The 16,580-nt window shown below is 34.6% G+C and overlaps 1 protein-coding gene across 1 annotated transcript; it reads left to right on the top strand.

Moving 5' to 3' along the window:
• Positions 1-15,584: 15,584 nt before the first annotated feature.
• LOC132066408 (uncharacterized) lies at positions 15,585-16,070 on the top strand. The gene has a single exon (XM_059459726.1). The coding sequence runs from the start codon at positions 15,585-15,587 to the stop codon at positions 16,068-16,070; it is 486 nt and encodes a 161-aa protein (XP_059315709.1).
• The last annotated feature ends 510 nt before the right edge of the window (positions 16,071-16,580 follow it).

Genomic DNA, 16,580 nt, shown 5'->3' with positions numbered 1-16,580 from the left:
AAAAAAACCCTTTATTTAGGAAAAAGGCTAAAAATATCATCCGTTACGAATTTAGGTAAAAAGTACCCCTCCCATCATTAAAATTTATAAATATACCCTTGCCTTAACGAAAATTCCCAAAACAACCGATTTTATTTTTAAATCCATTCCATCATTTAAGACCCAACTAAATAAAAATCCTATTATCCCTCAAAACTGCCTCTTGTTTTAAATCATGACTTGTTTCCTTTGCAGAGTCTGGATTCAAAGATTCACCTTAACAACCTTCTCAACAACATTCTCGCGATGATATTTTTTTCTTCAGAGTTTGATCTATGCAGATTAATGCTTTGAGTATTTACATTCTTATTATATGAGGAAGTCATAATTGTGATCCCGAAATTTATATTGACAGTGCCTCGTTTTATATCTGCTACTAGCAGAGTATCTCACCTTCTGCATTTTAAATACTTTTTATTAAAAAATGATAGCAATTTCACGTTTGGAATCAGATTAATTGGTTATCCAGCTAAAATTTTGTTGTCAGTTGGAAAGCTGGAAGTCCATGAAATATTGTCAGTTGGAAAGATGTAGGTTTTTTGTTTAGTTAGATCGGGTTTAAATAATGGAGCGGGTTTAAAAAATGAAATCGGATTATTTTGGGAATTTGAGGATTTTCGTTAAGTCAGAGGTAGATTTGAAAACTTTAATGATGGGAGGATTATTTTGTATCCAAATGAATATTTTTAACTCGTTTCCCAAAGTAAAGGGGTATTTTTGACGTTTTTCCCTTTATTTTATAACAAGAGAATTATCCAACTTTATCTGAAAAACATAAGTCATTAAGCTGTCTTTTATACTATTCCGTCCGTTCACATTTACTTGTCATGTTTCGCTTATCGAAAGTCAAACTGCATAAAATTAAGCCAACATTTTAAGATGTATTTTTCATCATATTACTATAGAAGTATTATAATTTATAATATTTTTTATATATTTTTTAAACATCTAAATTTAAAATTTAAAAATTGGATTAATCCAATGCAATTTAGCTTCAACTATTAGTCCAATTGACTCTCGTGAAACGAAATATGACAAATAAAAAGGGAACGGTTGGAGTAATTGAATATTCACTTAATTTTTATTTTTTGGTGATAAAAATAATTTAAAAATTTTAGTGAAATAAATTAAAAGTTGAGCTACCGTCCATAAACGAAATACGATACCGTGGAGTGGTGAAATTTGAAAAAACTCTGGTCTATATCAGCTTTTTATTAAAATTATTTTCTTCGTTTGAATTAGTGGGGGGCCTTTACCAGCCAAGAAAGGAACTGGCAAAAAGAATGGACTGGCATGATCAGTCCCGCTCCCAATTCAAATTGATATCAAGCTCTCTTTTTTCTTTTTCTTTTTTTCTCTCTAAAAAGTATTCAATATTCATTTTGATGTTTAGAGTAACTTGGAATTGCGTGGCATAAGTAGCTATTAAAAGAAAAAACACTTTTTATTAGGATCTTTTTTACATTCTCGATGTTCGAATTTCAAACTTCTAATTAAGAGTGAAAAGATTTTATTCATTCCACTTTAACCTATAGTAATTTTCCTTTTGTCTGATGGGAGGGTCAAAAATATTAATTACTCCTAATTAAGCTCTTTAGTACTAATTGGGTATTTGTGATTTTATTTAAGTTTATTTTTATTGAAAAAGTTGAATGAAATATGTCCATGAAAATGAAACAAAAACCAAGAGAAAAAGGAGTGAACTGTAACCCTACACACCAATAATGTGAGAGTGACACTCCCCATGAAAAAAGAAAGAGAAAAAAAGTGAGCAAAATAGCGACAAAAAAGGGGTGAGCCACATAAATAAAAAAGTCCTTTCCAGTGTTTTTTTTTTTTTTTTCCCTTCTAGAAACAATCCCAATCAAAGAATACTGATATGTCACTATTTTATTTCTAAAAAGAAAAATTATATCAAGGGAGCTGCCAATGAGATTTGAATTCTCTACCTATAATATGGAAGATAAGATGCTCATAAATTGAGCCAGCCTTCAAATCTTGAGGTTGCTAACTCAACAGTAGAATACTCGGCTTGAATTTTCAGCAAAAAGAAAAAATGGTAACAGAATAATATGCATTTAAATGAGTACTTGAGCTGCAGTTGAAAAAATAAATACTTCCACTATTTCACTTTATGTGATATTATCGTTATTTGCCGAGTTAAATAAAAAGTATTTATGTTTTTTTTTTTCAAATACTTCTTTTATATTTTGAATTGTTAATTATTGTAACTTATAATATTTTTTATGTAATTTTTGGATATGTGAAATAATTTTATTACAAGAAACTTGAAAATTCTATGTTTAAATTCACACTAAAAGTTAGTCAGTTTAACCCTCGTACTCCGGTCTGTATAACTAAGGGGAGCGATGGGAGTTCCAATTTGATTAAAAATAAATTGTGAAATTTGAGATACACAACCAAACAAATGTTTCAGTAGAAGCTTTAAGTTCAGATACTAAAGTTCAGTATTTATAAATACTTATGGTCAAACTAATATTTTTAAATGTTGATAGATGAATGGAACATTTGTGGAACTCTATTTTCAGCTTGTAATTAGGTCATTGTCTTCCTAGTCTTCATTGGAATTGAGTGAACTGACCTTTCACTCGATCGATCCTAATGAATATGCCTTGGAAAAACTTTACTGTCAAAAGTTTCAGATAATATTTTTATTCTATCTTTTTCTATATAAGGTAAAACTTTACTTTCAAAAGTTTCAGATAATATTTTTATTCGACCTTTTTCTATATAAGGTGCCCCATAGTATCCGCCTACTTTATTTCCACCACAACTGCCGACATGGTTTTTTTTTTCTCTTCATGCGACTCTATTTGTGTATGAAGCTTAATTTGATATAATAACGTACTCAAATCTCAATTGGTTAGAACTTCTAAGTAATCATATCCCTTGGTATAGGAAATAAACCAAGAGTAGGAAACCTAAGTTGTTTAGGATTTAATTTATTTAATTCATATCTAGTTAGGATTTATTTATCAAATCCATATTGGAATAGGTTTTTAGTCTGGTATTTTGATTTCTAGTATTATAAATAGGGATGCTATGTCACATATTTTCGTTGTAGTGAGATTCAAAGTTTTGAGTTATTAAGAAAGCCTCCTACCTTCTCTCTTTAGTTTAATAAATTTCTTCTATATAGCCATTGTTGAGTCTTTCACGTGTGCTTATATTATTCCTTTAAGTATTTTTATTTCCTTCAAATTGGTATCAGAGCCTGTGTGAGATCCGACCAAAGCCTCGTGTGAGATCCGACACATATAAAAGAATATGGATATTCCATATTTACCAAATTGTCCTGTTTTGGTGTTTGATGGCAAAAATAATTTTGAGAGTTGGTATCGACGAGATGAAGAATTTTTCAATGTTGTTGATGGTCCATTATTGATACGAGGTTCGCAAAACCCCGCATGTACAATATTGACCGTTGAAGCAGCTAAAGATTTGGAGAAAAATAGACCATTGGATTATAAGACACATTTCTACGTTAACAGCAACGTCGAATTGCATGTATACAATAAATTTTTACATGCAAAGTCGGCAAAGGAGGCTTGAAAATTTTTGGTGAATTCACATCGAGGTTCTACCAACGTAAGAAAGTCAAATTGCAAGAACTTAGAAGACAGAACGAGTTAGCCCAAATGAAACCTACGAAGTCGTCAAAGAATTCTTCACAAGAGTTATTGATATTATCAACGATATGACCACTAATGGAAGCATTAGACCAAGTTAAAGTTCTTGAAAAAAATATTTTATGTCCTTGAGTATAAAATTTCACACTAAGAAGACGGTTCTCGAGGCAACCAAATATCTTAGCACTTTGACACTGATGATTTAGAAGGTGGTGGTGACATGTGAGATGTCCCTGAATCAACAACCAACTGAAACAGTTGATGAGGCATTGCAAGCAAAGGTGAATCAACCTAAAGAAAAAGAAGAAACATCAAATCAGGCTGAAACAAATCAAAAAGGTCACAATTTCAGAGGTAGAGGACGAGGTGGTAGAGGTGATTATCGAGGCCGTGATAAAGGTAATTTTTCCTACCAACAGAGAAATGATAATAATATCAGAGGGAACAACAGAGTAATCAAAATTTTCAAAGACGTGATAAATCAAATATTCAGTATTATAATTGTGGAAAATATGGACATTATCAACGTGATTGTTGGTAATGACAATGACTTATCCGACGAAGATATTGTGAATTTTGCTCTATTTGCAGACTGTGATCCAGTTACTTTTGAGGAAGCTGCGAAAGATGACTGTTGGATACATGTAATGAATGAAGAAATTCATGCTATTGAGAAAAATAACACATGGGAATTGGGACTACTTTACCACCTTCGAAAAGGCCAATTGGATCAAAGTGGGTATCTACAAGACCAAATACAAATCAACTGGAGAAGTTGATCGCTTTAAGGCAAGATTAGTTGTTAAAGGATACAAGCAGAAAGCAGGTATTGATTATTTTGAGGTATTTGCACCTATTGCAAGACTTGATACAATTCGTATGATTATTTCTCTTGCTGCTAATAATTGTTGGAAAATTTATCAAATGGATGTGAAATCTGCTTTCTTGAGTGGTGTTCTTGAGGAAGAAAGTGTCTTGAGTAACTATGAGGTATGTCAAAAAGGGTCAAGAAAATAAAGTTTACAAGTTGAAGAACGCGTTATATTGGTTGAAACAAGCTCTAGAGCTTGATATACTCGTATTGATTCTTATTTTATTGGACTTGATTTTATATATGTCCTATGAGCATACACTATACATCAAATTCAATTCGTGGAGACATTCTGCGTGTGTTTATACTTGGATGACTTAATATTTCGGCAATAATCCCAAACTAATTTCTGAATTTAGGGAGGCCATGATTAGACAGTTTGAGATGACTGATTTGGGACTAATGTCTTATTTCCTCGGCATTGAAGTTTCTCAATTGGAAGGTGGAATTTTTATCTCTCAGAAAAAATATGCTAGTGATATTTTGAAGAGATTTAATATGGACAAAGCCAAGCCAATTCTGGCCCCTGATGAAGAAAAATTGAAGTTGACTAAAAATGGAACTGGTGATTTTATTGGTGCAACATATTTTAGAAAATTGGTAGGGAGTCTAAGGTACTTGACTTCTACAAGACCTGACATTACTTATGGAGTTGGATTAATTAGCAGATTTATAGAGTCGCCTCGTCAATCACACTTGCAAGCAGCTAAGAGAATTTTGAGATATATTCAAGGTACGCAATCTGATGGCATATTTTATTCAAAGACTAATGATGGTAGTCTTGTTGGATTTACAGACAATGATTGGGCTAGTGATATGATGCAAAGAAAAAGTACTTCTGGATATACATTTTATTTGGGGTCTGGTGTATTTTCTTGGTCTTCAAAAAAGCAACAAGTTGTTGCTTTGTCACTTACCGAAGCAGAATACATGGTCAGTAACAAGTAGTGCTACACAAGCATTATGGTTGAGAAGGATGCTTGGATTTCTTCAACACAAGCAAGATAGTCCTACAAAAATATTTTGTGATAGCAAGTCGATCGAGTTAACAAAGAATTCAAGTTTTTCATGGCCGCGACAAACTTATTGACATTAAATATCACTTCATTCGTGATTTGGTTCAAGATAAGGAGATAGTTGTTGATTATTGCAAAGACCTAAGAACAAGTTGCCGATGTTTTCACAAAGCCACTAAAATTGAGTTGTTCATAAAGTTGAAGATGATGCTAGGCATGGTCAAGTTTGAAGATCTTGGTTTAAGGGAAGCTATGTAGGAAATAAACCAAGAGTTGGAAACCTCGTTCGTTTAGGATTTAGGTTTATTTAATTCATGTCTAGTTAGGATTTATTTATCAAATCCATATTGGAATAGGTCTTTCTAGTCTTAGTCTATTTTGGTTTCTAGTATTATAAATAGGGATGATATGTCACACATTTTCATTGTAGTGAGATTCAAGAGTTTTGAGTTATTAAGTAAAGTCTCCTACCTTCCCTCTTTAATTTGATAAATTTCTTCTATATAACCATTGTTGAGTTTTTCACGTTTGCTTATATTATTCCTTTGAGTATTTTTGTTTCCTTCACTTGGGTCGTTTGGTGGGTTGGTTACAGTTATGCAAGTAATAATAACGCGGAGATTAGTTATGCATGCATTAGTAATATAGGAATTAGGTATGTAGAGTTTAGTTATTCATGTATATATTAGTTATTTCAAATTTTACACTGCATAAAGTAATGTATAAATTCTCTCATAACTTATGCATGTATTATTTATGCGAAAAGAAAAATATGAACCAAAAATTACTCCCTCTGTCCACTTTTAATTGTACGTTTCGCTTCTCCACATACCAAACTGCATAAACTTTGACAAATATTTTAAGATGTATTTTGTCATCACATGAATATGAGAAGAATGGCAACGCAATTGTAGTATTTTTCGTACAGTTTCCAAACATGTAAATTTTAGTTTTGAAATATTGAATTAATCTTATTTAATTTAATTCCTAAGATTAATTAAATTAACTCTCGAGAAGCGAAACGTGACAAGTAAAAGATGGACGGAGGGAGTATATTAGTGATGCTATATTTTACGTGGAAAAGAAAAAGCAGACAATCAAAAATTGTATAACTTATGCTAGATCCTATGCGGAGATTATTTTCCCCCATTTTTGTAACCAAATGATGTACAAAATTATACTAATTAATGCATGTATAATTCTTCTCTATCCGGTAACGAATTGTCCCCTTAATTTCATGGTGAAAGTTATTAATTTAATTTGATTGAGTTTATTCTTTTTTTTTGTTTTTTTTTTTTTTTTTTTTTTTTTTTGAGAAAAAGAAAAGCAACGAAATTAATTCTGATCGATAGAGTTACTTTTCTTTCACAGAATTAACAGATGATGAGGAAAATTAAACACAATTGTAGTAGTAATTGTTTGAGGGATATTGAACTGGAACTCATGATATTGTAGTTTGAATAGTGATCAGATTCTCTGCTTCATCTGAGAGTATTCAAATCATAACTCGAAATTTATGAGGCCACGGTTAATTGGGGAAAACAAATAAAAAAAATGACCCCGGCCCTTAAATTTGAGTTAGGTACTATTGTGCGGTTTTGATCTTTAAATTTTGTTAAAAGTGAGTATTTCTTATTTTTGTATTTAACAAACTCTATTTATTGGATTTGATGAAAATTGTGAAAAAAGAAAGAATTTAGTGAGAAAAGAATTCATAGTTGGAGGTGCAATTTTTGCAGTTTTTACTATTTCTAGAGCGTAGAGCAGCTTTTTAAGGTGTAACTTCTACTATTTTTGATCTATGTTGTATTTCTAGTATATTTTTTTTGTGTCGTAGTTTCTAAGATTTGATGAAACTTTTTAGTGGTGTTTCTTACCAAAATCCTTCTTAATAATTCTTGAATTCTAACATACAGAGTATGTTAAAATATTCGACAGAAATTTAAAGTGTTCATATTTTTATAAACTTAAAGAAAAGTTGCTCAGAAGTATATTTCAGAGACTACTTTGCCTGCCTCCAAACATAAGATAGACACACGCGTTAATACAAAATAAAACATCTATATTATTTGTTACAGGGTTCATCTTTATGTTCACTAGGCGAGGACTCACTGGGATAGTTTTGACTAATTCTGGGCTTGGGCTAGATTGTCTATGTGCCGGTAAACCCCACGAAAATTAAAAATTCGTTAATTTAATCATTTAATTTGTTATCTAAGTCTTGTATCCTTCAGGAAATGATATATTAATATTATAAGTACAAAGTATATATAAAAAGGATGATAATTAAGTCAGTGTATGGGTTGTTTTAATCTCACGCGTAATGATATGAGTTTTTTTAATCTTATGGGTCGAGTTTCAGGTCTAGGTAATTTATTTGAGTAATTCAGATTTTATTTAGTTTAAAATATTTTTTTCAATGAGATGGGGTGATCTCTGACCAACTTCACCAATTTTTGGCAAAAAAGATAGTTTAAGCAAGGGTCAACTACGTATATATACATCATAAGGAGAAATATTTATGAAACGTGACGATAGTTTATATTTACAAAACATAACATTACAAACCCTACAAAACATGTTTTTTTTTTTAAAAAAATATATTTTTTTATTTTTTTATTTTTTAAAAAATTATTTTTTTATTTTTTAAAAAATTATTTTTTATTTTTTAAAAAATTATTTTTTTTATTTTTTTAAAAAAATATTTGTTAATTTTTTTTATTTTTTTAGCTCAAAAATTTATGTATGAAATGTGTATATCTCGCTCAAGGCTTAAAAGTTCGCTCAAAATTTAGTGTATGAAAACGGTATGGAAAATGTATGAAATGTGTATATCTCGTTCAAGGCTTAAAAAATACGCTCAAAATTATGTGTATGAAAACGATGTAAATTTGTATCTCGCTCAAGTCTTAAAATTTCGCTCATATTTTCTTATATAATGTTCATGTTAGATTTACGTAAAATTAATACAACTACAACATTGTATACAACTTTGATACAACATTCAAGACTTAAAATAATCGCTCAAATTTTTGTGTATGAAATGTGTATATCTTGCTCAAGGCTTAAAAAGTTCGCTCAAATTTTATGTATGAAGAACGTATGAAATGTGTATATCTCGATCAAGGCTTAAACATTACGCTCAAAATTTTATGCATGAGAATGGTGTGAAATGCGTATATCTCGCTCAAGACTTAGAATTTCATTCACATTTTTCGTATATGAAGTTCATATTAGATTTCTGAAAAATTAATACAACTACAACAATATTGTAACAATTTTCATACAATATTCAAGGCTTAAAGTTTTCGCTCACAATTTTGTGTATTAAAATTATATTAAAAATTTCGCTCACATATACATGTTTCATACACAAAAAATTAATTTTTTTTATTTTTCTTAAAAATATATATTTTATGGAAAAAATAAAAAAACAAAAAATATATGAAAATCCGTCATGTTTCGTAATATATCATTATGTTTTGTAAATAAGAAAAATTATAGTCTCGTTTCGTAAATATTTCTCCTTAACATGTATATATATATAGTTTTCCCTTTTTAATTTAGGTGGGGATAACAAACATTGAAAGTGAGCTGAATTAGTGCAGTTATAAGTCTCTTTCCCCTTTTCATTCCCACAAATTTCACCAATTTACTTGTGTACTAAGCAAAGACATTGGACACTCTTTTAAAAATTGCGTTTGGAGATGTTTCTTGAAAGACTAAACGTGTCTACATTGTTGGTTTAATTTATTTCTAATTAGGCCACAAAACAGAATCAAGCAAATATCTGTATTACTATCAGCAGACATTTCAAAAAAATAAAACAAGCAATCTCAAAGTAAATGAAACAAATGCATAGTGAAAAAGGCGAAAAAGTGAGTCCTGAGTGACTCTTTACCTTTGAATGTCACCAAATAATCAAATATCTAGGGGCAAATGAACATGAGATCGTGTAGTAATATTACACACTAATAAAAAGTTAGATTTCTCAGAAGGTCACTCAACTATCGTAATTGTAACATAAAAGTCACTTAACTTTGTTATGTAACTGGAAAGTCACTCAACTTTCATCTTTGTAACACAAAGTCACAGTTAACTTTACTCTGTAACTAGAAAGTCACTCAACTTTCATCTTTGTAACACAAAAGTCATTCAACTCATTTTAGTCAACTTTTGCTAACGTGCCATTTTTTTAAAAGTTAAATCCTTATTTAATATAAACTCACCCATTTTTACCATTTATGATCCGCCCCACTAAACCAACCCGCCATCCAAGTTTTTATAACAAATCACTAAGGACTGAAATTTTATTAGTAATTTTTTACTGGTAACGTGGCTGGATTCTCCTCCCTACTCAAGCCTTAAAATTTTGCATCAAGTCCATTTGGTTACTATGACACTACTGCTAAGCTATTTGCAAGTAGAAACGGTTCTTCAAGGAAATTTATATATTCTATTCACAAAATATTACGCAAATCAACTGAGTCTAGTTGTACCTTTGTTCTTCTTTTCATCTATGATGTATCAAAAAGCAATTCCCTTGAGCACTCAGCTTGAATTTTACAAAGAATATCATAAGAAGTTAGTAGTGATTGCGGTGAAAGTAAATGTTACATCGACAATCAATGTTTCAATTCAATTAGTTAATGCAGGAGAGAGGAGGTAGTGATTTTGTTCAAAATTAATATATTGATCCCCTGCTCTACAAAATTTACACTACTGATCAGTTCTCAGACATCTTCATCAAGTCCTACACTAAATTCATTGGATAGCGGGTCAGATTAGTGAGACGGGTCACTAAATGGTAAAAATGGGTGAGTTTATATTAAATAAGGATTTAACTTTTAAACAATGCCACGTCAGCAAAAGTTAACTAAAATGAGCGGAATGACTTTTGTGTTACAAAGATGAAACTTGAGTGACTTTCCAGCTACAAAACAAAGTTAAGTTACTTTTGTATTACAAAAATGAAAGTTGAGTGACTTTCCCGTTACAAAATAAAGTTAAGTGACTTTTATGTTACAGTTGCGATAGTTGAGCGACCTGAGAAATCAACTCACCCCTAATAAAAGTAGGAGCACACATGATATTAGACACAAAATAAATTTATATTATAAAAACATGAATCATATCGTGAATTGATTAAGAATTAGATAATTTCTATTACTGTTTCAATTTTCATAATGTGACGATATTAATGAGACAATTACCACACACAACGTTGACATGAAATAACCTTGATCCTATGTTTATATAAGGATTAGAGAAGGGACCTAGCTAGCTATAATTAGTGAAATCCTAATGCGCCCTCGCATTACAAGCATCATTGGATTAAGCCTATACTCACTGCCACACTAGATCCACCAATCACATAAAGTGCATGGCCGATAATCAATTATCACACTTATGATCAAACCTACATTTATGTATGAACTAACATCAAATTTGAAATTCTTATAATTGTATAAGGTGAAAACCGAAGCAATTTGTATTCGGTAAGAACCGGAGTAAATATTATAGCTGTCCGATATGAGATCGAAGAAGAATGAGGTCCTTGGCCATCGAAAGGAACGAGGACCGAGGGGTCGTGAGTTGATTCAACTGAGTGTCAAAACTGAGGGTATGTTGATAAGCAAAGAAAACCCGAGCCTGAAGCAAACACACTCAACATAGGCTCGGAGTATCCGTTATGGACTAGGCCACGTGTCACCTGCCCGTTCCACCATTTACGCTAACAACAGTACAGGTGTCAGAATGACCGTACGGAAGTGGACTTTCTTAGGGTTATCTTTTCATTATTCTTATCACTTGTAATCTGAAAAGGGGGAAGTGGACTTTCTTAAGTAATTGTCTCGGGATTAAGAAGCAATCTCCAGAACCGGACCAGTTCTCAGAGCTTGCTAATTTCGTTTCTTAAACTTTATTTACTATTATTCATCAATAAAAATTTACCATTTACTAACTATTATTATATGTAACCTATTAATCAAACCACATATCCTATAAACCACTTACATATTTAATTGTTATCCATTTTTGAGGTAAACAGTTTGGCGCCCACCGTGGGGCCTAGGATAATAGTGGTGATTAATTTACAACTCCCTTTTTCACTTGTTCTTTGAAAGTTTGTGTTTCAGATACATTCAAGATGGTAAGCAGTGGTCAATCCGAGCACGTGAACAACAACGAGATAGTCGCTGAAAACATCAACAACACAAAGCTACCAAACCCGAACGCACCCCCTGCTGACCTAGCCAACCCAAATGTTGTCAACTCGACTGAAGGCCTTAACCAGAATACCGTCAACTAGGACAATGCCGCCCTTCCGGCCACAAATTCTTTAAATAGCAACAATTCAGCTACTTTGCTTCGGGCACAAGCCCGAAAGACACCAGATGTCGCGGATGAAATTAGCTTACGTTTGATATTTGAAATGTTGCAGGAACAATAGGAGGCTATAGCTCAGCTTCAAAAGAAAGATAACGGAACAGCATCAGCAGGACCAAATCGGGCTACCGAGCTAAGCCGAAAGGAAACCCGAGTAGCTGATAACGATAACGGATCGGAGTTAGGTGCATCTACCGAGGTACTAAAAATGCTCGAAACATTGGCTAAACGGGTCGAATCTGTCACGACCCGCCTAGGGGGCCGTGACGGGTACTCGGAGCTAGCTACCGAGCACCACACATCATACTACTATCGTCATAACCTGTACACATATATGCTCCATAAAACATGTACACATATCCACATATATATATAAGCCCTCACGACAGCAAAAGAATAATATGCGAAATATGCATCAAGAGTCACATGACCTCCGTTACCCACATACAAGTATCTACGAGCCTCTAACTGAAGCTTGAGATCATGAAGATGGGACAGGAACCCATCATATCAAAATATATACACAAAAGAATATACTCGAGACAGCACCTCCGGTCTATGGAAGTGCTCCGGGGCTGATCGACTCTAGGAAGCTGGGTCGTCTCCCTGTCTACCTGTGGGCATGAACATAGCATCCAAAAGAAAAGGATGTCAGTACGAACAATGTACTGAGTATGTAAGGCATACATCATAAAGTAACAGGAGAACAAGAAGATAAAATAAAGATGAAAAGATAGCTGGTGACTGCTTGCCTCTTAAGGCGGAGCCATGCATGCATACGCGTAAATATCGTATCATATATTGCTGCGGAACGTGCAGCCCGATCCATATATCAATATATTACCGTGGAACGTACGGCCCGATCCATCACCCATATAGCCCGCGTCCGGGATGATATCATAATATGCCAGCTGATCAGGTGGCTATGCGTCTATAGCGCCTCACCTTTCCCCATATCCCCTATATACATATACATATCATATATACATATAATATACGTAGCATGCATGAGAGCTTAAATAAACGTATACGTTTTCTCGGAGTGACGTAAGGTCGTAACCCTCCGAGTACATTATGGCGTCATCATCATCATTAGTCGTGTCCGAGGTGATCCATGACATAAACTGAGGCCATATGTTATATAGCTCGCACGTAGTCGAAGCCATATGCTTTATAGCCTGGGACCATATGTTATATAGCTCGCTCGGACACAAGCTGAAGACATATGCTTTATAGCCCACTCAGTCACGTCATGAAATCATTTAGAGTTTTAGGTTGGAAAATCTTTTGGATTGGAGTCTTCACAAGATTCTTCAAAAACTATAGACATTTTGGCATTTCTAGGAGTAGAAATATGATGAATGGCACGTATGGAATCAAAATATAAGGATCATGCCTTTGAGAGAAAAGGGAATAACCTTACATACCTTTGTATCTCCTTAACAACGTCGACTAAAAGCTTTCCTTCCGACTTATGATTCTACATATAAAGGAATTCGTACGAAGGTTAGATTATTGAAGGTATGCTTAAGCCTAAACTAAGGCGGCTAAGGCTAACGAAAATTGGGCAGCATTTCGCTTGTTTCGACAACTTTCCTTCATATAACAAAACAGCTTCCAAACAATACAACGACATCCATAATATCGTAATACGCAAATTCCCTCAAGTTAAATGTTATTCAATTCCCAAACTCATTTTCGGAATTCCCCATAACCATAATTATAATACAACTTCATGCTTATCACTCACATAATACTCCCTTAACATCATTAATACCATGAAATAATCGTAAAACTCACCTTGTTCACGTAAGAATGATCTTTGGATGAGAATACTTCACTTGAGAAGGACTCCACTTCAATACCAATGAGATTCTCAACTTCTATCAATCTTTTGGAAGCATTCATACCCTTGATTCTACCAACTTTTGGTGTTTGATCCTTGATTTCCCCTTCTTGGATATGTATTAATGTGATATGGAGAGGTTTCTAGAGGTTTTAGGAAGTTTGGAGAAGTGAGAAGTGAGAAAAAGAAGATGAAACCGTGCATATATAAAAATTGAGTTCGGACCCGACCCGAAATATACGGTTCAATATACGGACCGTACAATTTATACGGTCCGTATGTTGGACCGTATGTTTCTTCCAGAAACTCCAGAAAAATCACCCTTCACTGGAAGGGTTCTACGGCCAGATCTACGGTCCGTATATACGGCCGTATAATCCCCAGTTTTTTCGATTTCGTTCTCATCGCTACGTTTGATCTCGAATCCTTATGGAACCTTCTTGGTACTCGTGCGACACCTCCTTAATGATCTAACGAACATTATAACTCGTCATCAAGACCTTACTAAATGTTCGTTAATTCACCACCTATGAAATCTTTCCCAAACGTAACGTATACTCCACTTCCTTTTGACGAATCTAGTTTCACCAAATCCTATGTCGCAAAATCTTATCGTATATACGTTAAGGCTTCCAATCGCCCTCTTGTAGTCATGAGGGCCTCGTGTCCGACTTAACTAATGTTAGTCTATTCGCGACGCAAAGACATGAAATTGTCGAGGCGTAACAGAATCCACTGAGAAAAGGGTGGAAACGTACAACTCCCGAGTGGATCGGATCCCGGAGGTACCCCCGATCTTGAAAGGACCGGACTCAAAGAGGTACATCCAAAGGGATTTCCCTCCGAGTGCGGCCCCGAAGTTGATCCCAAAAAGGTTCAAGATGCGTATATCCCAAAATATGATGGGACAACGGACTCGCAAAAATATGTGACCTTGTATACTTATGTCGTAAAGGGCAATGATGTTAAAGAGGATGAGATCGAATCAGTTTTATTAAAAAAGTTAAGTGAAACACTATCCAAAAGGGCACTGACCTAGTACAACCATCTGCCGAGCATTCCATCACTTCTTTTGAGATACTCGCAGATGCATTTTTCAAAGCCTATGACAGAGCCAAGAAGGTGCAGGCAAGAAAAGCGGACATTTTTAGAATTACCCAAAGAGATAATGAGTTGCTTCGAGAGTTCGTGAATAGGTTCTACAGGGAACGAATGGAACTCCCCCCGATCCCGGAAGAATGGGCAGCTCAAGCCTTTACAAAGGGTCTCAATCCTCGAAGCTCAACTGCCTCGTTCAAATTAAAGGAAAATTTGTTGGAATACGAGGTACTAACTTGGGCCGATGTCCATAACAGGTACGAATCCAAGCTTCGGGTAGAAGATGATCAGCTTGAACTTCCCCCGGGTCCGATAAGCAGAGGTAAGAATTCTGTAAGATCGAAGAGGAATTTTGAACCGGAGATAAAGCCATCGAAGGATAGGTACCGACCGTATGCTCAACCGGAGAAATCCAGATTTAGGTCGAATAAAGGAAGAAGCATCCCAGTCATCTTTCGAGTAGAAGTGACAGGTGATCTGATCGCGGATCAAGCAGTCGAGGTTTGTTATTTAGAGATGATCTTGGGTGGGTCAGCAACAATAGGGACAACCCGAGGTTATCAGAGTACAACTTCAACATTAACACCATAGATCTTGTCTCGGCCATTGGCCATATCAAGGATGCCAGGTGGCCGAGACCATTAAGATCCGATCCAGCTCAAAGACCGAGCGTGATGTGTGAGTATCATGGGACTCATGGCCATAAGACCGAAGACTGTTACCAATTGAGAAAGGAGGTGGCTCGGTTGTTGAAAAATGGTCACCTTCGTGAATTCTTGAGTGACCGAGCCAAAGGACACTATAAAGGCAGAGAAAATCACAAACATATCAAGCTCGTGGAGCCGCAACACGTGATCAATATGATAATCGGAGGACCAGATATACCACGAGGACCAATGATGAAGAGGACAAAGGTTTCAATTGTTCGAGAGAAGCGGACTAGGGATTATATGCCCAAAGGATCTATTTCCTTCAACGATGAGGATGCCGAAGGCATCATTCAGCCACATAATGATGCGTTGGTAATTTCTATCCTTATTTTTAAATCTCAAGTTAAATGTATTTTTATTGATCCAAGTAGCTCGGCCAATATTATCCGATGGAGTGGTAGAACAACTGGAGCTGTTGGACCAAATTGTGCTGATAGCTCGTGTTATTAGCAGATTCAAAATGGCAAGCGAAACTACTAAAGGAGAAATCTCTTTGCCGGTCAACATCGCCGGGACTATTCAACAAATGGTGTTCTATGTCATCGAGGGTGAGATGAAGTATAATGCGTTGCTTGGCAGACCGTGGATTCATTGCATCAAATGTTAAAAAATTTATCATCGGAAGCGATAAAAACGGTCCGTGGTGAGCAACCTGCGGCAAGGGAGATATTCGCGGTCGAAGAAGCACTCTTCATTCGAAAGGAACCTTTCCAAAAAGCTATTGAATCAACCAAAGGTAAAGATGCTAAATAGCAATTAAAGAAGGGAGGTGCGGTCAGCTCGAGTGAAGAAAAGAAAGAGACGAGCCTGAGCTTTGAAGAAGATGATTTCGGTGTGCCCAGATTGTTCGTGCAACCGAATGATTCGGACGCAACCAAATCTACCATAGAGAAGCTAGAACAGATTATCCTGTTTGTGCACTTGTCGGACAAAAAGGTATACCTGGGCACGGGGTTAACC

Source organism: Lycium ferocissimum, chromosome 8 (assembly GCF_029784015.1).
Source record: "Lycium ferocissimum isolate CSIRO_LF1 chromosome 8, AGI_CSIRO_Lferr_CH_V1, whole genome shotgun sequence".
Lineage (NCBI taxonomy): Eukaryota > Viridiplantae > Streptophyta > Magnoliopsida > Solanales > Solanaceae > Lycium > Lycium ferocissimum.
Note: the sequence above shows the minus strand (reverse complement) of the source record. Positions and strands in the feature narration are given on the sequence as shown.

What these genes read in the sequence shown, in the direction of transcription:
- LOC132066408 (XM_059459726.1), top strand. Translation starts at nt 15,585, where the DNA reads ATGTGTGAGTATCATGGGACTCATGGCCATAAGACCGAAGACTGTTAC.